General features: G+C 50.4%; 1 protein-coding gene across 1 annotated transcript in view; it reads left to right on the plus strand.

The window, feature by feature from the left end:
- The first annotated feature begins 532 nt into the window (after positions 1-532).
- The window catches only part of CHST15 (carbohydrate sulfotransferase 15), a 32,359-nt gene continuing 6,130 nt past the window's right edge, over positions 533-26,761 (plus strand). The window contains exons 1-5 of the mRNA XM_065894667.1: positions 533-1,078; positions 1,781-2,120; positions 3,993-4,139; positions 7,292-7,448; positions 23,482-23,638. Coding sequence (XP_065750739.1) covers positions 533-1,078; positions 1,781-2,120; positions 3,993-4,139; positions 7,292-7,448; positions 23,482-23,638 — 1,347 coding nt within the window. The remainder of the gene's footprint in view (positions 1,079-1,780; positions 2,121-3,992; positions 4,140-7,291; positions 7,449-23,481; positions 23,639-26,761) is intronic.

The raw sequence follows: 26,761 nt of genomic DNA on the forward strand, positions 1-26,761 counted from the left end.
TAATACAACCTCTTTTCTCTGTTGTTTAGGCGACCTGACATCTTAAAGATTTTGAAGAGGAGACATTTCAAAGGAACACAGTCTGTAAAAGAAGAAATCCTCACGGACTCTGTGTGGATGGTGCGCCAATCCATCCTTCACTGAGGCCATGAGATCTTCTAATCCCTTGGGTGTTCCCATGTTCTCCAGTGAGAACTCCTCCACTTCAGTTGGTGCCATGGGAAAAACCTGAAGGACAGGAAGAATTGCTCCCGACCTTGTGGCTTTTTCCAGGATTGCAGTGGCTCTTACAGACCATGACAATTGGAGATCATTCGTGTTGTCTTTCGGAGTCGAACCAAAGAACACGCTTCCTCGTTCTCTGGTGTTTTAGCACCTGATCATTTTTATATTTGTTTCTGTTGCTTGTGCCTTTCAACCATCGTATGTGATCACGAGACGTCCTTGAAGTTTTCCAGCACCACTTGCAGGCATCCGGACTCCCTGGGGGCTCGCCCATGGCTCGGCGGGCCAGCAGCCCAAGGGCGTTACGATGAGGCACTGCATTAATTGCTGCATCCAGCTGTTGCCCGACGAAGCACACACACAGCAGGTCAGCTGCCGAGGAGGCCCCCATCGCAGTCGCCAGGAGTGCCCCATGTGCAAAGGAGAAAACAAAATTGTGTTTCGAGTGGACGGTAAGCAGATGAACTTGCTTGCCGTCCTCGAAGTGAGGGCTGAAGGGAATGAGAGCTGGAGTGGGTTTTTGCGCTTCAAGAAGGGGAAGCGATGCAGCCTCGTTTTTGGATTGATAATAATGACGTTGGTGATGGCTTCTTACATCCTTTCTGGGGTCCACCAGGAGCTTCTGATCTCATCGCCTTTCCATTACGGAGCCCTCCCCAGCAATCCCAGCTTGATGGATGGTGAAAATCCGAGTGACACAAAAGAGCATCATCACCAGCCCTCTGTAAATAATATTTCGTACGTGAAGGACGATCCAGGCATTAAATTAATTATCAACAGCATCACAGCCAGGATTGAGTTCACAACCAGACAGCTCCCAGACGTGGAAGATCTCAAGAAGCAGGAATTGCACGTGAGTAGCCTGGCGCTCATTTCTGTGGACTCATTTTTTAAAAATTGCTGCTTCCTTTCCTGTCACCACCTTTGGGAAGAAAATGACCAAAAATTTCTCAAGTGTAGCAATGGTAATTTGACAGCCTTGTGGATGAGAGCTCACTGGGAGGTCCGTGTCCGCGCTGTCAGCCCAGAGAAGGGAATTCTGTACTGAATGGCGCAGCAAGCAGTGTTGAAGGACGCCCCTCCTAATAATTCCTTTCCGGGACTTTTTGCTTATAATGTGGCCCTGGCAGTTAAAGTTGCTTTTGTAGATTACCGTCATCTTGTTTCTAGTCTGTCCTAATCACAGTGTTTGCCTCTAACGGCCATTTAAATATCCAGCTACATAGTCAAAAGTTCCAACTCTTTAATTTAGTTAGATTGCTGTGTGTGTGCGTGCGTGTGTGTGTGCGTGCAAGGTAAATCATGGTAGAATGGAGTTTGAACTTTTATTTTCATTCTCTCCAAATTTTATTTTTATCTGGGGTTAAGGAAAAGCATGGTCATTGGCTGTTTATCAAGTTTTGCTTTGTTTTAGTATTTAGCCGTCATCCAATAATACTTCCAATGTGAACGCTGTAATAAGCCTCAGGACAGGATCATACTGTGGACAGAATGTGCCTGTGCTAATGTTTTCCCCTCGGTGCGTCTCTCCCCCTTTTTGTCTTTTCGACTGCAGATGTTTTCGGTCATCCCGCACAAATTCCTCCCCAACAGTAAGAGCCCCTGTTGGTACGAGGAGTTCACAGGGAGGAACACCACCGACCCCTATCTGACCAACTCCTACGTGCTCTACTCCAAGCGCTTCCGCTCCACCTTCGACGCCCTGCGCAAGGCCTTCTGGGGCCACCTGTCGCACGCGCACGGCAAGCACTTCCGCCTCCGCTGCCTGCCGCACTTCTACATCATCGGGCAGCCCAAGTGCGGCACCACCGACCTCTACGACCGCCTGCGGCTGCACCCGGAAGTGAAGTTCTCCGCCATCAAGGAGCCGCACTGGTGGACCCGGAAGCGCTTCGGTGCGTGCGCGGTCCCCGGTCCCCGTGGCGACGGTGCACGTGGGGGTCTCTCGCCAAGCCCGGTGCATCTGCCTCCTTCATCCAGTCGCTCCTTACGCGCACGTGGGGGTCGGGATAAGGGGTCACGGTCAGGGTTGGCGTGGGAGCCCTGAGACTGACCCGAGCGGGGCTGTGCGAGGCCCCAGGAGGGATGCAGGGCGGGGAGATGAGAAAACAGGCCGAGATGCAGCGATCAGACAATTCTCTGGTTTAGGGATCCCCGGGCAGACATCCAGCAGGACCGAGCACCCAGCTCCCGACCACCCGGTGAGCGCGTATGCAGCCCCGGCGGTGGGTAGGGCGAGGGCAAGGGGTCAGGATCAGCAGCTCCTCTTGTTCGGAAGGGCACGCGCAGCACCCGGGAGTGGTGAGTGCTGGCCGGGTGGACGTCTGTCGGGGGCTGTGCGTCCAGCTCCCAGCTCCGTGCTGTTCCTGCTGGAGCCTGGCACCCACGTGCCCACCCCCGGAGGTGGCGGGAGAAAGACGGCTGCATGAGCGGGGCTTCCGCTTCCTGCCAGTTCATCCCAGGGCCCTGAGTCTGTCGTTGAGCTGCTTCGGGCTTCTTTTCTCTGACCTGACCCTTCGGCTTCGCAGGGTCAGAATGAAAGCCCCAGGGAGATAATTCTGGGAGACCCTGCTCACAGCGCCCCACCCCTTTCCCGCGGGGTTGGCATGCAGGCTGCTTTGTGCTCGAGCCACCCATCCGCCCTTGGGTCACTGTTTCCTCTCCTTAACCTTTTCCCTTCTGCCAGGAGACGTTTGGTCACTGGAGGTAAGGGATGACAAATGCCGAAGTTCGGGAAGCCGTCGAGGGTGGTTTCCGTGCAAAGGACCTAGGTGGCTTGGAAGGGAATTTTGAACGTTTTCCGTATTACAGCCTAAGTTGAGACCAACTCTTAATGTGTTTCCCGACAAGCATTTGACTTAATCCCTTTGATGTTCCTCCTGGAGTGAACAGAAGCGTACATGTGTCTTCTGTGCTTGGCAGCGGCAGCTATGGGAGCCAGGGTTTCTCTACTCGTCTGAAGAGTGGCCTCCCCTACGCAGCTCACCATTTTCCCCCGTGAAAACCAGGTTCCCACTGGCAGAGGAGAGAGAGGCACAGGGGCATGTGGGCCTCTGGTGTCTGGCCTCCAGTGTCACTTTGAACCTCTTGCCCCTGGATGCTCTCTCTCCACTTTCCATTAACCTTGGTGGCTGTGGTTTAGGGCAGTGTGTTGTTAGTACATTTTCAAGTGGAATGTACCCACTTCTGAGGCAAGGGCAAAATCTAGGCTGCATGTGGCTGATGCCAGAATAACGCAGGTGTCCGTCCGGGGACCATCGATTCCCCTTATTGTTTGGACAGATGGACAGACTGCTTGAAGGAATAGAACCTCAGGAAGATGCTGGTCGGCCCTGGTGTAGAAGACTCATCTGAGCTTCAAAGGATGCTGCCCCTCCGATGGGCTGCCTTTTCTTTTGATCCAGCGTGTGTATCCTGACACCACTGCTGCCCCGCCCCTGGGGGGCCTCACCTGGTGCACATGTTAACCAGCCCCAGACTCTCTGTCCCTCCGAGTAGACTCGATTCTAGTTCTTGAACAGGCATGCCAGCCTTTCAGTGGCTACCGTGCAGCTTGATGGTGGTGCATTCCACCCCTCGAAGTGCACGTGGGTTAAAAGCTCATGGCCCATTCACAGACGCCCCTCCCTCTCTTGCAGCTCTTTGGGCTGAGCCTTGGCTGCTGCAGCTGGGCCCTTGGACCTTTCCATCCCCCGTGGTCACTCCCCGGAAGCCATCAGCCCAGCCGTGGCAGCTTTGTCCTAACTCCGGCTTCCTGGTTCTCGTAGGAATCGTCCGCCTGAGAGATGGTCTGCGGGACCGCTATCCTGTGGAAGATTATCTGGACCTCTTTGACCTGGCTGCACACCAGATTCATCAAGGACTGCAGGCCAGCTCTGCAAAGGAACAGAGCAAGATGAATAGAATCATTATCGGTATGGCTTCCGTGTAACTCCGCGAGGGCCCCCCTGCTTCTGCCCTGGGCCAGGCGGGGCTTCACTGCACCTGCGAGCATTTGCATGATGCCTGCCGGCGGCTGCCGTGCATGCACTTCCCCGCTAGCCATCACTCTCACCCCCGTGCAAAAGGTTCATAGTGCTCGTGCAACTTCAATAAAGCAGAAATGTTTAGTAGACTCTCTAGTTCTGTGGAGACTCAAGCACACCGGAACTGGCTTTTTGGAAAAGTTGCCATTTCTTTGCGTTTACTTGAATTAAGCTTGCATGCTTGATTTCTTTTCATGGTACACCCACCTGAGTAAGTTTGGTTGGGGGATCATGAATGTAAAATGAACCAGTTAGTCATCAGTTTAATTCTTGTGGTTTTTGTACTCCCTGGCCGCTGGGACCCTGCAAAGACGGAGGTGGCCTCTCCTGAAATAGACACCGCCCTATTGCATCGTGGGTGACTAATTGCTGTTGAAAAAGCTTAGGCCTTGTCAAGCTGATGCCTTTAGACATTCAAAATGAGGTGGTTTGATTAATAGCCATTTAAAAAAAATTCACAAGAGTGTTTTATAAAAAACATACCTATTCACTCTCTCTATTGGATTCAGCTTAGGAGAAGACATTTATCCACGTACACCTCTGAAAGGGAGAAATTGAATCACATATTTTGCTTAAATTGATTACCTGAGGCAGTGATCTATTTTTGTATTCTCCTAAATCTGTTATATTTTGATTCTCTAAATTCGGTGACTCTATTAGTGACTAAAAGGAATTGTAATCAACCATTTGAAAGGTGGATCTTTACTTGACTCCCATATCCAGGGGGACAGGCTTACATGCCTAAGCCCCAATTTATTTATTTATTTTTAACTCAAAGAAATCAGGTCCTAGGAGCCGGATGAGATCACACCCTCTGGCCCAGTGTGAACTGGCTACTAGCTATTTTCTTGCAGCCTTGAGTTCTAACACCTCAAATTACAAACCTTAATTAATATTTGACTGTGACTCCCATACCATATGCCTCTGGGAAAATCTCATGTTCCTAGGAAAGAGCTAAAAATATGCATCCTAGGGTCCGGAAATAGAGCCTAAGATAATGAATGAAAAAGGAAGGCTTTAGTTTGGTTTCCTAATTTTATTTACTTCTGGATTTAGAAATGAAAACTAAGGAATATATCTACAGCTCTGATGTTCACTTGAAGCAGAGTTCATTGAATTTTACGGTAGATGGAAAGCCGGCATCCAGCTCTGATAGTGCCACCAGCCAGCTCTGTGCCATGTGACACGTCGGTCTTTGCGTTCGTGAACTCAGTCTGCTCATCTGTAGAATGGACTTGTTGGGCCGGATCAGTTCTGGGCTCTTCCCAGCCCTGAAATGTGATTTAACTCTGCTTCAGCTTCTTTCGTTAGATCCTTGGCAGAAGCATACTGGTCTTCCTTCATCTTGGCTGATGGGTCAGAGAGGGCCTTTTCTCGATGGTCTGGGCTAATGGCTGGAGTCATGAAGGACTCAAGTGGCTGGGTTCTTTGGGCTGGGGAAAGGCCAGAGAACCCCTCCCCAGTGCAGAGAAAGGCCCCTGCCTCTGCTCTCATGGCCGCCCGGCTCTGCCCTGTCAAAGTGCTCACGTGGGGCTCTGATTGTTTATTGAATTATTGATCTTCCCCTAGATTGTGAGGTTTGAGAGGGAAGGGTCTCTCTTGTTTCCTGCATCTATCCCCAATGCCAAGCATAGTGCCGGGCACATATTAGACACCAAATCAGAGCTTTCTGCCTGGATGGATGAAGGATGAATGAAGGAAGGATGGATAGATGGATGGGTGGATGGACAAGCATAGAACCAGTTCATTTATGGGACTGACAAAATTTGTGCCAACTTAGTTTTACATACTTCCCTTGTCCTAATATTCCCTTATTCATTTTCAGTAGAATTTTCAAAGGACTTCTGATTGACTTGTTTTTTCTGTATTCTATGGTATTATCTCTTTAAAAAAAATAGAAATAAAGATCAGAATAGTAATGCTCACCTGGACATGATTGCACATCCAACAGAATACATAGGGCCCTGCTAACACTCTGCATGGCTGTGATGTGCTCATCACTGATCAAAGAGACTTTTGGCTCAGATTTTCACTGAATAAGTGACTCGGAGATGTATCATATAATCCCATGTAAAGTGTTTTGAAATCGAGTGTATAATTAGTTGATTGATTTGTTTTTCTTTCTAAATCTCTGAAGACGGTCCTGAAAAAAAAAAGTCAGGGAATTGGTTCAGTTATCTGAGATATAAATGTCGAAATGTCTGTGTCTTGTCCTCTCCCCTGTCCTAGAATGTGTGTTTAACGTTAACACGCTTCATTCACACAGACTGTGATCAAACAGGGGCTAGAACCGGCTTCCTGTTCACGCAGTCAGCACTGAGTGAACGCCACCTGTGTGCAGGGTGACGGGGTGGGTGGGCACGCAGGATGGAGGTCGCATGAGCCTTCCCGCAAAGCCTTCCTCTCGTTTGGTCTTAGAGTGTGCACTGGGACTGACCCTTGTGATTTCAAGGGAAGATTGATGCAGATTGCGTGCAGTTTCCTAATGAGAAATGAGGATAAAAACAATGCCGGAAGCAATAACTGTCATTGAGAGGGAGAAAAGTAAATGATCAGTGAAAAAGGCCGCCACAGCCATTTCAAGGAGCAAAATGATTAACCCAGAAGTTCGGATCCCCGAACTTCTCCTTCATCCCTGACACGTTCTGAAGGGAACCGTCTAGTACAGTCTCAGCGGACCCTTAAAATGCCACAGAGCTATGCACCGTTAGCAAGTTAAACATCGTGAAATTGGGAGGCCAGATGCTAGTAGAGGTTTTTCGGCACATCCTGGAGAGAGGAGCTGGGAGGAAGAGGGATGCTCAGTGTTGCGTGGATCACCTTGATCTCCAGATGGAGGTCACAGAGGGGGGGAGGGGGTGACACAGCGGCAGAGGGTGGTCATCAGCCTCCTTTTCCCGGAGTCCCGTCTGCCAGCGTGGCAGACCAGCTCACCCGCTAACACCTGTTTAAGAAGGTATCACAGCCAGGTTTGGCCCCTAATTCAGGCTGCTCTGTGGGAGCCCGTAACTCAGCACTGCTCACTCGTGTTCCATTTCCAGGGGAGGCCAGCGCCTCCACCATGTGGGATAACAATGCCTGGACGTTCTTCTACGACAACAGCACGGATGGTGAGCCCCCCTTTCTGACCCAGGACTTCATCCACGCCTTTCAGCCAGACGCGAAACTGATCGTCATGCTGAGGGACCCTGTGGAGAGGTGAGCAGTGTAGATTTTTCGTTCTGGGAAAAGAAAAGGCAGTTCTGAAGAACAGTCTTCTTTCTCATCAGAAACAAGATTTTGCTGCTGCTTCTTTTTTTTTTTTTTTAAATAAACAAGCTTAACTTGCAATGTTACTGCTATTTCTTATGTAAACATTATTCTTGGGGCAATCTTCACTGCATCTAAATAAACCGAGGACTTTTTTCTTAGCCATTTTGACCCTGGTCTGTGGGCCTTCGGCCTCGGCCGATCTGACCTCGGGACATGCCCCTTGGGTGATGTCCGGCCATGAAAAATGCCCTTAGAATTGGGGATATCGAAGTTCTCCGCAGGGTTTAACTCCTAGAATTCCTTGTCTCCCGACTTGATTGATGCCTTTATCCTGTTGGCTCTGAATGTGCAAGCTCCACCTTTCCTTGAGACACCAAAAGGCAGAAAACGACTGACAGAGCTGCTTTGTTGTAGAGGGCAGGAGGTGCCCGGTGCAGATGAGGCCAGGCTAGCACGGTATTGAACCGAGGGTTGTCTGAGGGTGGCCAGGCCGGCACTGGGTGATGCTGAGGTCACTGACGACACCTGTGCGGATGGCAGAGTCTTAGGGCTGCCAGGACTTTAAAATCACTTAGTCCACCCCTGCCCCGCCCCCCGCCCCGGCCAGTACCCCTACACCAGAGATAAGAGGCTCCAGTATGGTCCAGGAGTTCCCCACCCAGGATGGCCAGTCCTGCTCAGACAGCTCTGAGAGAGCATCCTTCCTGTTTTGAGCACAAGTCTGTCTTTTGGGAGCATCGACACTTCGGACCCATTTCTTCCCTACGCAGACCATGTCTAATCCTTCTAAATGGAAGAGCCTGCCAGATATTGAAGATGGCGGCCACAGCCCTGTGTCTTATTTTCCTTTGAGCTAAATGCCTCTTGTTATGGATTTAATTAATTAATTACACCCTCGCCCACAAAGATGTATGTGAATGTGACCTTGTTTGGAAATAGGGTCTTTGCTGACGGACTCAGGTTAAGATGGGGTCACACTGGATGAGGGTGGGCCCTAATCCAAGAGCTGGTGTCCTTATGAGAAGAGAACATTTGGACACCGAGACCTGCAGACACAGGGAGGACACATGTGACGATGCAGGCAGAGGTTGGAGTGATTCTGCCAGAAGCCGAGCCTGCCCGGGGAGGCCGGCAGCCCCAGCAGTGGGACACAGGCCCAGAACAGATTCTCCTCAGAAGCCGCAGAGCGAACCGGCCCTGCCGACACCTGGATTTCAGACTTCTGGCTTTCAGAACTGTGAGAGAATAAATTCCTGCTGTAATAAGCCACGAGTTTGTGGTAGTGTTACAGCAGCCCTAGGACACTAATACCCGCCAGTTCCTTCCTTGGATGGCATACATTCCTGGCCCCGTAGCCTTGCCGATGATGACGATTTTAAAAACACCTATAATCTCCTACCCAGATAGTAATTATTTTTATTTTGCTTAGTTTCTTCCAAAGTACGTATCTCTGTCGGTAAGTGTAGTACGTGTGTGCGTGCGTGTGTGATGTGCAGCTGTGTGAATGTTCAGTCTTGCAGCTTCTTTCATTTCGAATTGTTGATTTACCTCCTTGTCCCCATCGTGGCGTCTCTGAACGGCCCCCGGGCACCACAGTCATCTGGTCAGAGAGCTGGATGGCCCTTGCTCCGTCTCCACCCCTGCAGCCCTCCCTCCTGTGTCGCACCATGGGGCCTGTCTCGATGCTGCACCTCCTTCAGCCTCGGGAATCCATCCGCTCTGCTAAGGAGGCAGCCCTGACCTCGGAGCAGCTTGCCACGTCCTGCCTGCTAGTTCCCATACCTCGGGAGGCAGGAATTTGACCCTTCTGCTCAGAGCGTGGGCTGGTCCCCCACGGCTTGAGAACACTTGACACAAACCAGCCATATTCTTGTGTGGATAAGATTACATAACCGTCAGCCTTGAAAGGCCTGGTGATTAAGTGACCCCACGCTGCCCACTGAGGTGTTTTCACAGCTGCTCTGCCATGCCCCCGCCCCCCCGCCCCCGGGCCGCCCCTCCTGTAGTTCACGAGGCCGGAACATTCTCTCTCGGGGGTGCTCGCTGCTCGTCCAGTGTCTTCCTGTCACATCTCCCTGTTCCTCCTTCTGTGGGAGGTCACACTGCCTTGACTCCAGAGGGCCAAGAGGGTGAAACTTCAGCCTCTGTCACTCCCTGGGCACAGAGGTGGGAGCCTTGGGGATGGGGCGCTCACAGGCGTGGCCATGGTCGTTACCATCTGCGGTTCAGCCTGGGTGGGGAGGGAGGGCGAAGTGTGGCACCGAAGAGGGAAGGAGCTCCTAGTCGGGGGTCCAGAAAGGCCATTCTGGAGGAGCTGAGGCCAGGCGGGGTTTTGAGGGCTGAGTAGGAGTTTGCCAAGTGAACAGAGTAGCAAGGTGGTCAAGGGGAAGGAGTGTTCTGAGTAGGGAGCAGGGAGAGCACGAAGGGAAGGACCGCGTGTTCTCTTGGAGAGCGGGGCCAGCTTCCCTGAGTGTGTCCCTTTCTCCCCACAGTCCTGAGTCCACCTCTGAGGACACACGCACCATAAAGGTGAGCTTTTAATAGGTAGGGTCGTCATGCTGCCTGGGTTCAGGCACTGAGTGGGGAGCTGGACCTGCCTGACTCTCCTCTCAGACCCCAGCCCCAAATCCCCCTTTCAGAAGGCTCTTGGGCCCAACATGGTGTCCTCTTGTTTCCTTTTTTTTTTTTTTTTTTAAGGAACAGATACTCTACTTATACCAGAAACTGAAGGTTCTTAACTTCCTGGTGCTCACTTAACAGAAAGAGATCATCAGTTAAAATGTTCATCGATTCCCAGTCACATGCTGGGCACCATGCTTGGTGCTGAGCAGACGTGTAGGTGCCTGTCCTCCGGGAGCTGTACTTTGTCAGGAAAGCGAGACATTGACTCTCATGATGCATGTGATGGTGCCAAGGAGAAGGGCAGGTTGCCATGGTGACAGCCTCATCAGGAAGCTGACCCAGTCGTGGGGTTGCCTGCTGTATTTGTCATCTACTGCTGTGTAACAAATCGCCCAGAAACTTGGCTGCTTAAAACAACACACTTACTACCTCACACTATCTTCTGTGGGTCGGAACCCGGCACAGCTTTCCTGGATCCTCTACTTCAGGGTCTCTCCCAAGGTTGCAGTCAGTGTGTCACCAGGGCAGGGCCTCATCTGAAGGCTTGACTGGGTAAGGATCTGCTTTCAAGCTTGTGTGGTTGTTAGCAGAATTCAGTTCCTCAAGAGCTGTTGGAAGGAGGGCCACCGTTCTTTACTGGACGTCGGCTAGAGGCTTCCCTCAGTACCTTGCCACTGGGCCTCAACAACATCAGAGGTTGCTTGCTCCATCAGCGCCAGCAAAGGAGAGAGCTGCTACCAAGTTGGAAGCCTTCATCTTTGGTAATCTGAGCACCAGAGTGACAGCCCATCACCCTTGCCACGTTCTCTTGATGAGAAGCAAGTCACGAAGTCCAGGCCATAGTCAAGGGGAGGAGATTACAGGGAGTGAATACCAAGAAGTGAGGCTCTTGGGGACCATCTTAGAAGTTGCCTCCCGGGACTTCCCTGGCGGTCCAGTGGCTAAGACTCCACGATCCCAATGCAGGGGGGCCTGGGTTCGATCCCTGGTCAGGGAACTGGATCCCACATGCCGCAACTAAAAGATCCCGCACGCTGCAACTAAAAGATCCCGCGTGCCGCAACTGAGACCCAGTACAGCCAAATAAATAAATAAGTAAATAAATATTTTTTTTTAAAAAGGAAGTTACCTTGCACACCTCCTTTGCCCGTGCTGCTCTCTGTTCCTCCAGGGAAGCACACCCTTAGAGCCAGAAGAAGAGCAAGTACCAGTGTAGCACCATGTGTAGTGGCAGGGCCCGCACACGCATTGGGGAGTGTGTGTGCATGTGTGTATTTTCTGTGTGGGTTACCGACAGTAGCAGCTGTTCTATTGCTTTTTAAACATTTATAAAAGTATGTAACAATAGGAATTTCTTCTTTTTTGAACCACGTGACTCATAACCTGAAATGACTGGCTTATTTCCCATCCCAACCAGAAAGGATGATAAATTCTGGGTGGTTAGGTCACTCTTGAAGAAACAAACACTTGGGACCCAGGTTTCTATTAGTCTAACTGGGTCCTGTGCCGTTAGCCACTTCAGCCATTCCGTGACCTTGCACTTCTGCAAGTGGGAGATTCCCTGAGTTGCTTGCTGCCAGTGGGATTGGACCAAATTGTTCTTTCCTTCTACAGATAGGCTCGGAGAGGAGTGGGGAGAAACCTTTATTTCTAGTTTTAGATTGACATTTAGCCTTTAATTCTATAACTGATCAAAGGCAGACGGTTTGAAAATGTTGGAATTGTAAGCAAAATCAAATCAATCACTTTAAAGTTTCCAGAGGAGGATGTAAACAGCAAGTCCATTTATTTTTCTGGAGGGGAAGAGAGAATAGTGGAAAGCGGATGGGATGTTTCTTAAGGGCCAAAAGGGCCAGCCAGGAATTCCTGTTGCAAGTTTCTCTATGTTAGAGATAACGATACTTTAAAATTCAAGTTCATTAATTTGAATTAACTAGGCTAAATCGGCCCAGTTAATTAAAAAGAAGCCACCAATTACAAGCAGGATTTTCCTTCATTTAGTTCAGTGCTTAAGTGGAAAAGACTTCTTTTCAACAGTGCTCACACTGGCCTCCTGTCTCTTCATTTGTGAGACGGTTGATAGAGGCTGACTCTTAACGCAGAGGTGGTTGTCTCCAATGTAGTTCATTCAGAAGGCGTTCGGAGAGTGGTCCTGCGCCATCGGTCCCGGACTTTACCGTCTCTGTGTCTTGGTCTTAATTCTGGGTGTAGTCTTACCACAGTGCATGGAAATGACCACCTCAGGAGCCTTTGGTTTTCACGGTTAATGAAGGTAAGTCAGAAGGGAAGGAGAGCTCAGCTCCATTAAGAGTAGAACTTGATTTTGACCCAAATGTTTTGAGCCTTGGAACCTAAGGAGTTTTTTTCTTCCTGTGCTTTTATAAACTGATTTCTTTTAACAACTCACTGGGCTGGTTAAATAATTATTCTACTTATGGTGGTAAACGAGGGATGGAAGGAATGAAGCTCTAAATGAAATGCATCCATTTATGTACCGTTGTTCATTCAAACAGAGAGTAATGAGTGGGGATGAACCTTTGGACTAGAACCTTGAACCTTTCATGAATTTCACTCCATCTCCAGAGTGGCTGGTGGCATGTGTGGGTGGTGAACAAGGACCCAAGATCATTGTGGTAGAGAGACAGCCTCAGGGACCAGATGGTCTGTATTTGAACCCCAGCTCTGCCACTCACTGGCTGTGTGACCTTGGGCAAGTTACTCAACCTCTCTGTGCCTCATTTCCTCATCGGTGAAATGGGGGAAAATAGTCCTACCTCTAGAGTTGTGAGAATTAAATGACTTAATGCGTGTAGCATGTTTAAACAGTGCTGGGCAAATGGTAAATATTATATAATTATTAGCCATTATTGTTAGGCCACATTAGTGGCAAATAATAACAATAACCAAACTAAGCACTCATGTACTCATGAGACGTTTATTGAACACCCTTGATGTGCTGGATGCACTGCATGGATTGGAGAGCAAAGTCCTTCCTGTCTGCCCTCCTGGAGTCTTCATCCGGTGGAGGGGTGGGAACCTAGCATTAATTGAGCACTTACTCCACCCTGGCTCTGTGCTAAGCCCTTTTCAGGCATCGCCTCCTTTGAACTTTGCAAGCAGGTGAGAGGGCTGTCATGATGCGTCACAGGTGAGGTGTGTGGGCTCAGTGGGGTTGTCACCTATCCACCCGTCACCTGGTTAATAAGTGGCCAGACTGGGACTCAATCCCATGTCAGTCCGACCGAGGATCCAAGCTTTCCACCTCTACCGTAGGTCAGTTAGTGGGGTGCAGACTCTGAAACAGCGTTTTGTGTGCAGGAGGTTTATGAGTGCTTTCGGGACAACCCCTGTGAGGGGCGACAGGGCAGGACTGACAGAGGGAGGGGTCACAACAGAGGTCTCAGCCAAGCCCACGGGGAGCTGTGCCCCTGAGATGGCCCTTCCGCGAGGCATCTCCCACCCACCAGCCATTGGCTGTGTCTGACCTGGGGAGGTTGAACCTCGGGTGGGGCAGGGCTTTTCAGTGAAGGGACTGAACTGCAGCCAGGACCAGGATGGCTCCCCACTTCTGCAAAGTTCTGTGAGCAGTAAGGGTGCCAGTCTGTGTAGGTACCTAAGCCTGGACTCTGCTCATTCAGTTATCTCCGTATCAGTGGCATCAGGATGCTGACCCAGGGCAATAACCAGGTCTCGTAGGAGGGAGCTGAGCCGGATCGAAGCTTCGGGATTGCTGTGGACCTCTGACTCCGGACGAGAATCTCTATTGTGACTCAACAGGTGCCAAAAACCTTCTCCAAACAGCCCAACTTCTCCAGGTCTCTGGAAGCACCGATTTAGTGCCAGAGACATGTTCTCAGGCAGAAGAGGAGCTCTGGCGCTCCAAGGCCGTGAGATGTGTTCTCTATAACAGATTTGCACGAGGATTAAAAAGCAGGCTGTTCTTTAGCACCGACAGATTGATTTTTAATGTAAACTGTCTCAAATGGAGATTAGGAGAGCTCCCCTGTGGGCAAGAGACGTAGCCGTGGAGTGTAGGGGCGTTGGAGTATAAAGGCCGTGACGACAGCCACAGATCAGTTTCCACTCCCCCGCCCCCCCAGGTCCTGCTCTCTTCCCTCTTCCCGCTTTAAGGCCTTGGAGGGTTAGGAATCCTAGGCAGCGGTCTTGCGGAAGACTGTTGGGGAGCGTCCTAAGCTGCTTGTTAATTTCCTGGTGGATTCAGGCATTTTGCTTCTGAGAAGCTGCCTGTCTGGGTGTCACTGACACACCTTTGTATGGGCCCTAGAAGTGGTGTGAGGTCACTTCGATAGAGCTGCGCTGTGAGCTGCCCAGGGCAGGGAGGGGGAGCTGGCCGGCTCCGGGCTGGGGCCACGCGCCCTGTTCTCTGAAAGCCGTTCAGGAGGGACCGCATCTTGTTGGTGGGAGGAAAACCATCGTGCTGAAAATTCCTGTGTGTGGAATGCTGTTTATTTTGGGAGAAGTGTTTACAAAGTCATTGGCAGACCTGAGTGTTCCCACATGGATGGTCTGCAGAGGGAGGCTCTGTGTGCCGAGGAGCGCTGTCCTCGGTCTGCAGAGATTGGAAGGTGATGCGGGCACGGAGCGCTGACTCTGGGCCACCAGGTGGAGTTCAGGGACGTCTGCTACCCAGAGTGCGGGGCTGATGAGTGAACGCGGCCCGTGTCACGGCCCGGCCAGCCTGGGGAGTGGTGGCCATCGCTCTGCAATGAGGTCCGCCACCTGGGGATCTAGGTCTGGCTTCGCTGCTGCCTTACCCAGGGGTACCCCACCCATCCTCTGTGCGCCTGCCTTTCCTCACCTGTAGAGACACCTGGTGTCGGGATCACGGGCGCATCAAGTGAAAGTGCTTTGTGAGACATACCGGGCTCGTAGGTAGAGAGGATGTTGGCATTGCCTCCATCTGTGGATGTTCACCAAGGCCCCGTGATTGGATGCTCAGGGAGAAACGGTGGTGGTGGTGGTGGGGGGTGACCCAGAACCCCTCTCGTGCTCAAGGGGAGCAGAAGACCTGGCCCAGGCAACCCTCATGAACCAGAAGCTTTGCATCCCTTTGGACCTTTTTAGGTCCAAGCCTGTATGTTCTTCTCTGGCAGAAAATGAACTTCATCAGTGTCACCCGCAGGCACAGCCTGGGTGACTCGAGACATTTCCTCCAAATAAGCTGCTCTGGCCAGTCCTGCTTCAGTGTTCCTCGTGATGAGATGTTCACGGTGTGTGATTCAGTGGACGAAAGGGCCTCCTTCCCAGCTACATTAAAGGGTACTTTTTCCTGTAGGAAAAATAAATATAATCATTATTGATGACACCGTGTCGGAGGTCGGGAAGTGATCAATCAGTGATTTGGATATGGACGCCAGCAAATGGAGAGTAATGTCCGGCTGCTCTGGCTGTCACTTTGGTAACCACGTGTATGTGACCCTCCACAGCCGCGGAACACTGTGCTCTCACGGGGGAGGGGGTGGATTAGAAGATGTGAGTGAGCCCACTCTGCGGGGCTGCTGGTGATGAAATGTGACCTTTCACACGTATGTGGCTGGCCGGCAGGTGCTCCGGGAGCACAGGGAGGCCGGGGCGAGCACGGCCTGGGGTGAGCCCATCCAGCAGCCGTGGCCGCCCCCAGCCATCCACAGCTTCAGCGTCTGCCCCGGGTCTTTCCTCCAAGCACGGCTCTCTGAGACGGCCGAGGGGTGAGCGGAAGCCAGGAGAGATGGCGAAGCTCCAGGCCTCCGACAGCCTGCACTTGGCTGGGCGGACCTGACCCTGAGGCTCGAGCTTCTGGGGGCCTCTTGGGCTGGAGGATCCGAGCGACTTCTGACCCAGGCCCTCTGGGGACTGACAGGTGAAAGCCGTCAGTCCCTTTGGGGTGATGAAAATGTTCTGGAATTAGATGATGCTGGTGTTTGCGCACGTTTGTGCATTTACTGAAAACGACTACATCGTTCACTTTAAAAGGGTGAATTTTACAGTGTGTGGATTACCTCTCAATTTAAACACGGTATGAACAAAAATATCACAAAAGGAGGAGAAACCCGCCGCAGTGGGTGGTCTCACTGAACAAGTAACGCACGAGCCGAGCCGGAACCTGCAGGGGCCCCGCCTTGAGGGAAGGCTGGTCAACATGTACCTTGTCCTCTCAGAGCCAGACGGGTAAAATCGAATGAACTATTTGCAGTGACCAATGAATGGTAGCTTATCCAAGTGATGAAAGGTCAGGAAGTGAGGACGGAAACTGTGACAGGTACCTGAACCTCTGTTTGTTGTTGCTGTGATTTCTAGATGCCCGTGCGGTGCTCCGTAAACGCATCTGCTGTTCCTGGTCACGCCAGTGCCACTCCTGTTCGTCCTGAATGTTTGCTGCTCTATTACACGTGCAACTGCTCTTCAGTCTCCTGTAACTTACTGAGTAGTTCTGTAACAGAACTGACTCTTGCTACCAAATCACTCTGCACCTAAAACAATAAAATCTTAAAAACAAACAAAACCCCCAGAGCATCAGCTGGCTAGTGCCCCACTCAAGTCAGCTGCTGACTTGGCTACATCCCTAAACTGTGAGGCTGGGCCAGGTCCTGCTGGGTCAGTGGGCTTTGGGGTCAGGCAGGCCTGGGTGGGTTTGGGGCCAACCCTGAGGCTTCCTGGGCAGCATGACCTTAGGAAGCTCTGTAAGACTGGTAACGACAGTGCACATCTCAAAGGCTGGTTATGAACAGGGAAGGAGGATGCACGTGCAGTGCCGAGCACAGGGCCGGGGGAGGGCAGCCCTCAGTGGCCACGAGCAGGCACGCGGCGGGTGGACACCAAGAGGATTCTGGGAGCTGAACCTGTACAGCACTCGAGTGAGCCCGGCTGGAGGAGGGGCCCACGGAGTAGTGGTTGCCCCTGTTTTCCGGATGATCAATACACCCATCTCTGCTCACCTGGGCTCAGAGCAGTGCCCTGTCACTGTTGGGTGCATTCAGCTGTGACCTTGGGTAACCACCAAGATTTTACATGTTGAGACCTGCAAGCTCACTGATGGCCACTCCTCTGTTCCCTTGGGAAGAGACGCGATCCCTTCCAGAGGCACCAGGTGGAGGGAGCCCCTGCCACATCCACTCCCCTTCCCAGCCATGCTGGGGTCCCGGGACCTCTGCCCCGGACAGAAAAGGCGTCTCGCCCCCATGAGCAGGCCTGCCGTCCCAGGGCCACCCCAGCGGCCTTCAAAATAACCGCAGCACAGAGGCCTGGAATGTCTTTGGACTTATATTTGGAATTGCTGTTGGAAACAGTTCTGGCCACATATAACACCCATCTGTTTGGGAGGGTTTGAGAGTCAGAAGATGAGGTGGTCCCGCAGGAGGGGGGTTGGCAGCACCAAAACTCAGGGCTGGGGGCAGGGATCAGGGTCAGCTGGCCCTCACCAGCCAAGGAGCTCTCAGCCCCTGCAGCCTTGACCTTTGCCGCTGGGGCCGCTCCCGCCATGCTGGACGGGATCAAACCAGCCTTTCTTCCTGGCCCTTCTACCTAGGGTCGGTCCTTCAGGAGTCTGGGACATGTCTTCTCCCAGCTCCGAATACCCTTTTAGCTGTTGAAGCTGGCACCCTTCTTGCTGAGTCCTGCTTCTCCAGATGGAACGGCCCCTTCCCCCTTACTGTTTGTCAGCCAGCACTGAAGGCAAGTGTCCTTTGGGGCTGGGACCCGCCAGGGTGGAGGAAGCAACGCCCTCCCACATTCTCAATGCCGTACCTTTGTTAATGCATCCTGGAGTCGCGTCAGTGTCCCTGCAGTTCTGTGAGGATTCGTTATATACTTATGTCAACTAAACCCCTTGTGCATTTTCCAGGTTGGCCTCTTTCCCCTACTTCATCATTGTACAGTTGGTTTTAAAGACTCAAATGTGGACACTTAGGCTGATTTCTTTACGTTTCCACTTGTTACATGAGTGTGCCTGTAACTGAAAGGGGGGGTCTGGCTGCTCGCTGCTCGAAAGCCAGTAAAGAGGCCAGGTTGGTGGAAGGGAAAGTTTGCTTTACTTTGAATGCCGGCAACCAGCGGGGTGGGGGAGGGCGGACGCCTGTCCAAAGGCTGACTCCCCCTCCCCCAACAATCAGGGGGCAAGAGCTTCTATAGACGGAGGGAGGGGGCTGCGTGCAGAAGCAGCACAGCCAGCTCTGACAGTCATCTTGAAATCGGTCGTCGGTGGTCTGACCAGCGTCATCTCGATTGTTTTAGGTAGAGTTAATCTTCAGTTCCAGGGTCGGTTTGTTTCCATTTCTTTGAGGCCAGTTCTCGGAATTGTGGCAGCTTATGTCGTGGCTACAGTCCGGTCACCATGTAGTTAATTTCCTCCACCTGGTGAGGGTTCCAGTATCTATAAGACAGCTCGCAGGATGTGGCTCAGAATATGATCTGTAGCCCTTGAGGAGGAACTAAAGGTCCTTGACTATGCTTAATGACTAAACTATTATTATTTGGTCTCCTTTGACTGTTTTCCTTTGTTTCTGCATTTTCTCACTTCTCTGATTAAACTTATTCTTCGGCTACAGTTTTTCCACAGACAAAAGGCAGGCGGAGGACACGGGGGGCGAGGACCCTAGGGTGCTCCTCCGTTTCATGCCTACTCTAGCGTTTCGAGGTCCGTTTGGATACTTATTCATGATATGTTTGCTGTCCTTCTCAACGTTTTCTGAATGGTTTTAGCCCGTCCAAGTGGCTTTGCACTAATCCAAGGTCATTATCTGACTCTTCTCTAGAGAGTAGTTGTGGGGAAATCATAGTATGGTTCGTTGAAGACACATGGCAATCGTCCACATGGCCATCGTCCTCCCGTACACACAGGTCACTCTTCTAGGGTCTCAGGGTGGGAGAGAGGGCTGGCAAAAATGACTCCTCGGGAATCAGGGTTGAGAATCTGGACTAGTTTCTTAGGGGCTCTTGTAACAAATTATCACAAATGTAGTGGCTTAAAACAACAGAAACTTATTGTCTCATGGTTCTGGAGGGCACAGGTCAAAATCAAGGTACTGGCAAGGTTAGCCCCTCCTGGAAGCTCTGAGGGAGATTCCATTCCATGGGTCCCCAGCTTCCTGTGGCTTCTGAAATCCTGACATCCCTTGGCTTGTAGGTAACACTTCAGTCTCTGCCTCTGTCTTCACATGCCTTCACATGCCTTCACATGTGTCCCTGTCCAAGCCTCTTCTTATAGGGACACCGGTGCTTGGATTTAGGGCCCACCGTAAATCCAGGATGATCTCATCTGGAGGTCTTCAACATAATTAGGTCTGCAGAGACCCTATTTCCAGATAAGATCCCATTTGCAGGTACTGGAGGTTAGGACTTGGGCATATCTTTTGGGAAATCTATAGAATCCAAATGGGAGAGGGGGAGGGGAGAGGTCCCTGCTCAAATAGGGCATGAAGGACTTGTTACAGACATGCATCCCAGCATGTGTGTGGGCTCTAGGAAGCCCACCACCCACCCTGAGGGCAGATCCAGGGTCTCTGGGGGACTGAGGGGCAGGAGAAATCTCCCGTCACCCTCCCGAGGAGGTGGGCCTGGCCATGAACCTGATTCACAGAAGGTGGGGTCCTGAGTTCATTTCATTGTACCCCAAACAGATGACGATCAGTATTTTCACCCTGCTGGGCCTGGGCTGGCCTGGTTGGACCATTGAACACGTCCCAGTTTGTCCCCTAGAATTACTTCTTGATCTCTAAAAATTGTATGGAAAGCTTCTTCATGAAGTTAATATTCTTCATGAAGTTACTATGTGTTTAAAATTCAGCCAGGTTTAGAGGCTCTTGTTTTATTCATGAGCCCCACGCCTATAAGAAATGTTATTACCACAAAATAAACAGCATGGAAGGCTTGAGCCGAGGGTTGGGTTCTTAAGTGGCAGTTTACGTGATAGAATTCCAATTCTGCCAACAAATTTGGATAGCTGTGTGGGAGTCCTTGGTAAGAACTCTGGACTTGGACTTCCAATTAGGCACAGATTTTGATGACAGCTTCAGAGGCGTCTTTCTTGGGCAAAGTCGTAATATCGACAGTACTCATAGGAAATGTGTGAGCCAGAAGAAACCTCCATCAGACCCATTGCCACAAGGTGCCCGGTTGCGTACAGCTCAACTGCACTTTGAGGTCCATGCAAATCTGGTTTTGGCGTTTATCCATCAGCTTTTAGATTATCCTATGACCGACCCTGCAGTGACAGGTGCCATGTTTGTCTTGATGGAGGTCCTGTTTTTGAAGGGGGAAAACAGCACAGCCAATGTGGGGGGACACTTGTAATGGGGGGACAAATGTAGTGTCATCTGGGTCCTGTATTTGGGTGAACATGGATCTGGGGGAGGATCTACTCACCTGAGCATCTCTAACGACTAGTCTTGAAGCAAGTCATTTTGGAGGTTTGGCTGACCAGGCTGAGATGTACGGACACTTTCCAGTGTGTTCGGATTCTAGGCAATCTGTGAGCAGATCCCAAACATCTCAAGACTTCTCAGAGGTGTCCTCTGTGGACACTGGCAGTGGATGATTTCTAAAGGGCCGTGTAGAAGGCACTGTGCCAAACGCCAGAGGGGAAGACAGTCTGGTCCCTGAGAAGCTCTGCTCTTTTTAGGAAATCTTTGGAAACGCCTACAGCTGTAGCGAGAGGTGAGGGGTGCTGGGGAAGGAGTGTTTGCAGCTGACCTGTGCACCAAAGGTACTGCCGTCTCTGCAGGGGTGAGGTTGGCTGAGTGCCACGACGGAAGCCCTGGGTGCAATCAGCGGTGCACATCTACAATCCCCAGACCTGTGGGTACCTAATACGATTTGCTGAATTTCCTTCCCTGGAAAGAGGGAAGCTATAGGTTGGAGAAGTTGGCAGAATAGAAAGTATGGAGCTGAGAAAGAGAGAAACGTGACACCACAGAGCAGGGAGCCAGTCTGAATCAGCCTGGTTTCTGGGCAGCTGGGGGTTGAGTGTGAGGGTGTCGGGCAGAGCAGTGGGGGGCCCTAGAGGGTGTGCATTGAAAAAGGCATAAGAGGGCTTCCCTGGTGGCGCAGTGGTTGAGAGTCCGCCTGCCGATGCAGGGGACACGGGTTCGTGCCCTGGTCCGGGAAGATCCCACATGCCGCGGAGCGGCTGGGCCCGTGAGCCATGGCCGCTGAGCCTGCGCGTCCGGAGGCTGTGCTCCGCAACGGGAGAGGCCACAACAGTGAGAGGCCCACATACCGCAAAAAAAAAAAGAAAAAGGCATAAGACAGAAACAAAGGGGTGATTTTTGAAAAGCAAAAAAAGTTAAAGACTTACCCTCTCTGCCTGCAGAAACAGAGGAGAAAAGGGCATAGGAAACTCACAACAGAACTCAGAAGTTCTGTTAATAGAAAAAATGACTGGGGGGCTTCCCTGGTGGCACAGTGGTTGAGAGTCCGCCTGCCGATGCAGGGGACACAGGTTCGTGCCCCGGTCTGGGAAGATCCCACATGCCGCGGAGCGGCTGGGCCCGTGAGCCATGGCCGTTGATCCTGCGCGTCCGGAGCCTGTGCTGTGCAACGGGAGAGGCCACAACAGTGAGAGGCCCGCGTACCACAAAAAAAAAAAAAAAAAAAAGAAGACTGGGGAGTTCCCTGGTGGTCTAGTGGTTAGGATTTGGTGCTTTCACTGCTGTGGCCCAGGTTCAATCTCTAGTCAGGGAACTGACATCCCGCAGGCCATGTGGCATGGCCCCACCCCCCAAAAAACAAAGAAAGAAAAAATTACTGGGTGACAATGGAATAAGGTTTATACTGGGCTGCTGTGTATGTACTATCTTATCTACTTTTACGGATGTTCAAAATTCCCCCAAATTAAATAAATAGGGGAGTGCCGTAATAATAGATACATTAACTGATCCCATCCAATATGACCTGATACATCTATGTTTTAAAAAACTACAAAATATGCAGATATATGTTTGTGCACGGGAAACTTCTGGAAGGATATATAAGAAGCTGATAACGAGGGTCACCCCTGGGATTTCTATGGATTATCTTGTTTATACGCCACGAGGAGAGCACAATTAGTACTCCTGTTTTACAGATGAATTTAATGCTAGACACCGCGTCCCCGCTATGACTTAGAGTACGGGAGAGAGAGCGGGCCTGGGCATCAAAAGTTGGGGCCACAGGGGAAACTGGGGCCAAAAACGTTAAAACAAGGCTGCGCTCGTTACAGTGCTGTAACTTGCTTTGTTTTACTTATTGTTTATTTGATATAAGAAAAGAATTATCCCGTGGTAAAAGAAAGTATCTATCTGTAATGTTGAAAGTCCAGTAAAGTATATTTTCAGAAGATTTGCAGAAAAGAAAGAGAGAAAGAAAATTATTCTGACTCGTGTTAAAGAATGGTAAAAGGCAGTTTATTCAGGGCTGTAGCAATAGGTGCAGGGACCCCTGTGGTCGGGTCTTGCAGTAGGGGAACGAGATCGTGGCCAACTCCAAATACAAGGAAGAGTGGGAATTTATAGCCAAGGAGGATGTGGATCGGTGGATGGGAAGTTACTAAGAAGAAACAGCAGGGGTAAGGCGGGGGGGGGGGGAGGTTGGCTAAACGGACCTAGCAGGATTCTTGTTGAAATTCGGCGATACAGAGACCCACAAGGAAGTCTAAAACTCAAGGCCATGTTGGGAAAAAGGTTCAGAGGAACCTGAGAACAGTTTGGTCAAAGAGAGACGCTGTCTGCTCCTGTGTGAAAACACTGTTACATACGTGCGGTGGGGTTTGTGTGAACAGATCCATGTGTGTGGACTCTGCATGCGTACATGGGGGTATTTTTACACTGTGTTAAAAAATAGGTCCCTATCAACCTAGAAAGATACGTTTCATAATTTTTGTTTTAACGTTCAGAGTCTGTGGTAAGGGCTGGGAATTTCACGCGGAATTGTAATACGGGAAGAGCGACAGCTGTTCCGTTATTACTGCCGCCGGCAGAGGAGAGGGGAACCGGAGCGGACGTAAAATTTTCACGGCCTCTCTCTGCTGTTGTACGGTCTTTGTATTCTGGTGTTTTGAAGTTCACTGTTACTGTGAAAACAGTCACGGCCTGAGGCGCCTAGAAAGAACCAAAAAAAAAAAAAAAAAAGAAACCACAGAAACTACGGGTGGCTTGTCTGGGGCCAGGAGAGCGGGTGGCCCTGGGATGGGTGAGGGTGTCCAGGGTGGTAGGAAGTGGCTCTCTGCCGGGGCGGTGGGGCGGGAGGTCGGGGGGTGGCGAGAGGAATGGTTGTGTTTTAATGAACCAAATGAGGCCATATAATTGCTTGTAGATTTCCATTGTCACTCAGATGTCCAGATTTCACATTCCCGGTGGTAAAAGATACCCATTTGTTTTATTCACAGGTTGTACTCAGACTATCTCTACTTTGCAAGTTCGAATAAATCTGCGGATGACTTCCATGAGAAAGTGACAGAAGCGCTGCAGCTGTTTGAAACTTGCGTGCTGGGTTATTCACTGCGCGCCTGTGTCTACAACAACACTCTTAACAACGCCATGCCTGTGCGTACGCGGAGGGGCTGCTCGGCGGTTATTATGCGAGGGCATTGTGCATCGGGATCTTAGCAGATAAACAGAGAAGCATTTTCATGTGCAAATGCCTCTCCCCGTGCCTTTGAGCGGTGGCTAATGCAAAACAAATAGTCATGGATGTAAAAACTGTAAAAGCTGACGGACCCTTTCAGCTGGCTCCCTGCTTTCTCCCGCGCCGATCTCCCAGTTACAATGCTCTCTCCTCCCTCTGCGAGAGAATGAGGGCGCATTTAGGAAAGCACACCCTGCAATTAGGATTGGCAGACCGACTCTCTGATTGTCTTAAGAGCGTTCTCTCCAATGCTGGATTGTTTTGTTGGTTTAAAAAATTACCCACCAGTGACTTTCAGTGTCTCCGACAGGGTCTTAATGGAAACATATTTTCCATTGATCCCTTTTTTCTTTGTTCTTGTTTGCCTTCAGGAATATAGCTGTACGTTTCTTGCCCGTTTTTTTCTTTTAAAGCACAAGAAGCTGTTGATGGTGAATTCAGCACGGTTTAGCTAAGGGATGGTTTGCCTTCAGGAATATAGCTGTACGTTTCTTGCCCATTTTTCTTTTAAAGCACAAGAAGCTGTTAATGGTGAATCCAGCGCGGTTTAGCTAAGGGATGGTTTGCCTTCAGGAATATAGCTGTACGTTTCTTGCCCATTTTTCTTTTAAAGCACAAGAAGCTGTTAATGGTGAATCCAGCGCGGTTTAGCTAAGGGATGGTTTGCCTTCAGGAATATAGCTGTACGTTTCTTGCCCGTTTTTTTCTTTTAAAGCACAAGAAGCTGTTAATGGTGAATCCAGCGCGGTTTAGCTAAGGGATGGTTTGCCTTCAGGAATATAGCTGTACGTTTCTTGCCCGTTTTTTTCTTTTAAAGCACAAGAAGCTGTTAATGGTGAATCCAGCGCGGTTTAGCTAAGGGATGGTTTGCCTTCAGGAATATAGCTGTACGTTTCTTGCCCGTTTTTTTCTTTTAAAGCACAAGAAGCTGTTGATGGTGAATTCAGCACGGTTTAGCTAAGGGATGGTTTGCCTTCAGGAATATAGCTGTACGTTTCTTGCCCGTTTTTTTCTTTTAAAGCACAAGAAGCTGTTAATGGTGAATCCAGCGCGGTTTAGCTAAGGGATGGTTTGCCTTCAGGAATATAGCTGTACGTTTCTTGCCCGTTTTTTTCTTTTAAAGCACAAGAAGCTGTTAATGGTGAATCCAGCGCGGTTTAGCTAAGGGATGGTTTGCCTTCAGGAATATAGCTGTACGTTTCTTGCCCGTTTTTTTCTTTTAAAGCACAAGAAGCTGTTAATGGTGAATCCAGCGCGGTTTAGCTAAGGGATGGTTTGCCTTCAGGAATATAGCTGTACGTTTCTTGCCCGTTTTTTTCTTTTAAAGCACAAGAAGCTGTTGATGGTGAATTCAGCACGGTTTAGCTAAGGGATGGTTTGCCTTCAGGAATATAGCTGTACGTTTCTTGCCCGTTTTTTCTTTTAAAGCACAAGAAGCTGTTAATGGTGAATCCAGCGCGGTTTAGCTAAGGGATGGTTTGCCTTCAGGAATATAGCTGTACGTTTCTTGCCCGTTTTTTTCTTTTAAAGCACAAGAAGCTGTTAATGGTGAATCCAGCGCGGTTTAGCTAAGGGATGGTTTGCCTTCAGGAATATAGCTGTACGTTTCTTGCCCGTTTTTTTCTTTTAAAGCACAAGAAGCTGTTAATGGTGAATCCAGCGCGGTTTAGCTAAGGGATGGTTTGCCTTCAGGAATATAGCTGTACGTTTCTTGCCCGTTTTTTTCTTTTAAAGCACAAGAAGCTGTTAATGGTGAATCCAGCGCGGTTTAGCTAAGGGATGGTTTGCCTTCAGGAATATAGCTGTACGTTTCTTGCCCGTTTTTTTCTTTTAAAGCACAAGAAGCTGTTAATGGTGAATCCAGCGCGGTTTAGCTAAGGGATGGTTTTCTGCTACACAGCACCCGGGGTTGTCCTAAGTGCCTTTTCAGCAGGTTCGCCGCAGTGGGTAAGCCTTCTTCAGCGAAGCTAATATGTCACCTGCCCCGGAGCCTGGTTCACAGCCTTGCTCTGCTGAGCGTGCCATGTGGTGAGATCTGCTTGAGGTGGAGGCTTGGGAACCCCCAGGTGCGGTGGGGTTCAAAGTCAAGAGGGTTCACCCCCTCTTCCTCATTATCTAGGCCATCTTATCTGGCAGGATGCACAGAGGCCGTAGGTAGGATTCCAGGCTGTCCTGCTACGCACACAGAGGATCGACACAGAATCTGGCTGGGGGTGTGGGGTAGAAGGAGTGGCCTTTGGAGCCAGAGAGTGGTGTGTGTTCAGTTCCCACTCGGGCAGCTGACTCTGGGCAGTTGTCTTAGCTTCTCTGAGACTCAGCTGCTTCATCATAAAATGGGGTAATAGCACTGCTTCACTAGGCTGTGGTAAGGGTTAGAGAGTGGTAGTTCATTCGCGTGTAGGGGGCGAGAAGGTAATCCTTTTCCTCTACCCATCTCAGGTTCATTGACCGGGGCCCTGTAAATTAGACTGACGGAAGATAAACAAGAGAAAAGCAATCAGAAGTTTATTAACACATGTGTATGCACACGTGCACATCTCCACGGGAGCCCGGGTGATGAGTAACTCGGATGGGTGGTTGGTTAGAACTCGGGCTTATATAGCGTCTTAACAAGAGAACCATAAATATGTAGAGAAATGACAAGACAAAGGAAAAGGACTTTGACTTTCTAGGGTGGCAAATTGTGGGAAGGCAGATGTAGGTGGGAGCCAGTGGTCAATAAGGGCTAGTTTTAGCAAGGTCTGTCATGTGGACTCCTTTGGTGCTGTCTCCAGGCTGATCAGGGTCTAGAGGTGTCCCCGGTGATTAACTTCTGTCCTTCCTGCTAGAGAGAGGATGAGGGGCACCTTGCAGGTCATCATCTTGTTCGGTCCTCTCCGTTTCCCTGAAATCCAAGCCCATTTTACAGATGAGGACACAGAGGCTCACAGAGGTTAACTCTCCCACCCAGAGTCACGTAGCTTGTGATGGGCAGGCTCAGGGTTTAATCGCAGGTCCCATGGCCTTTGATGAGGCTCACGGCATTTCCACCTTCCCTAGCT

This window comes from Phocoena phocoena, chromosome 16 (assembly GCF_963924675.1).
Source record: "Phocoena phocoena chromosome 16, mPhoPho1.1, whole genome shotgun sequence".
NCBI lineage: Eukaryota > Metazoa > Chordata > Mammalia > Artiodactyla > Phocoenidae > Phocoena > Phocoena phocoena.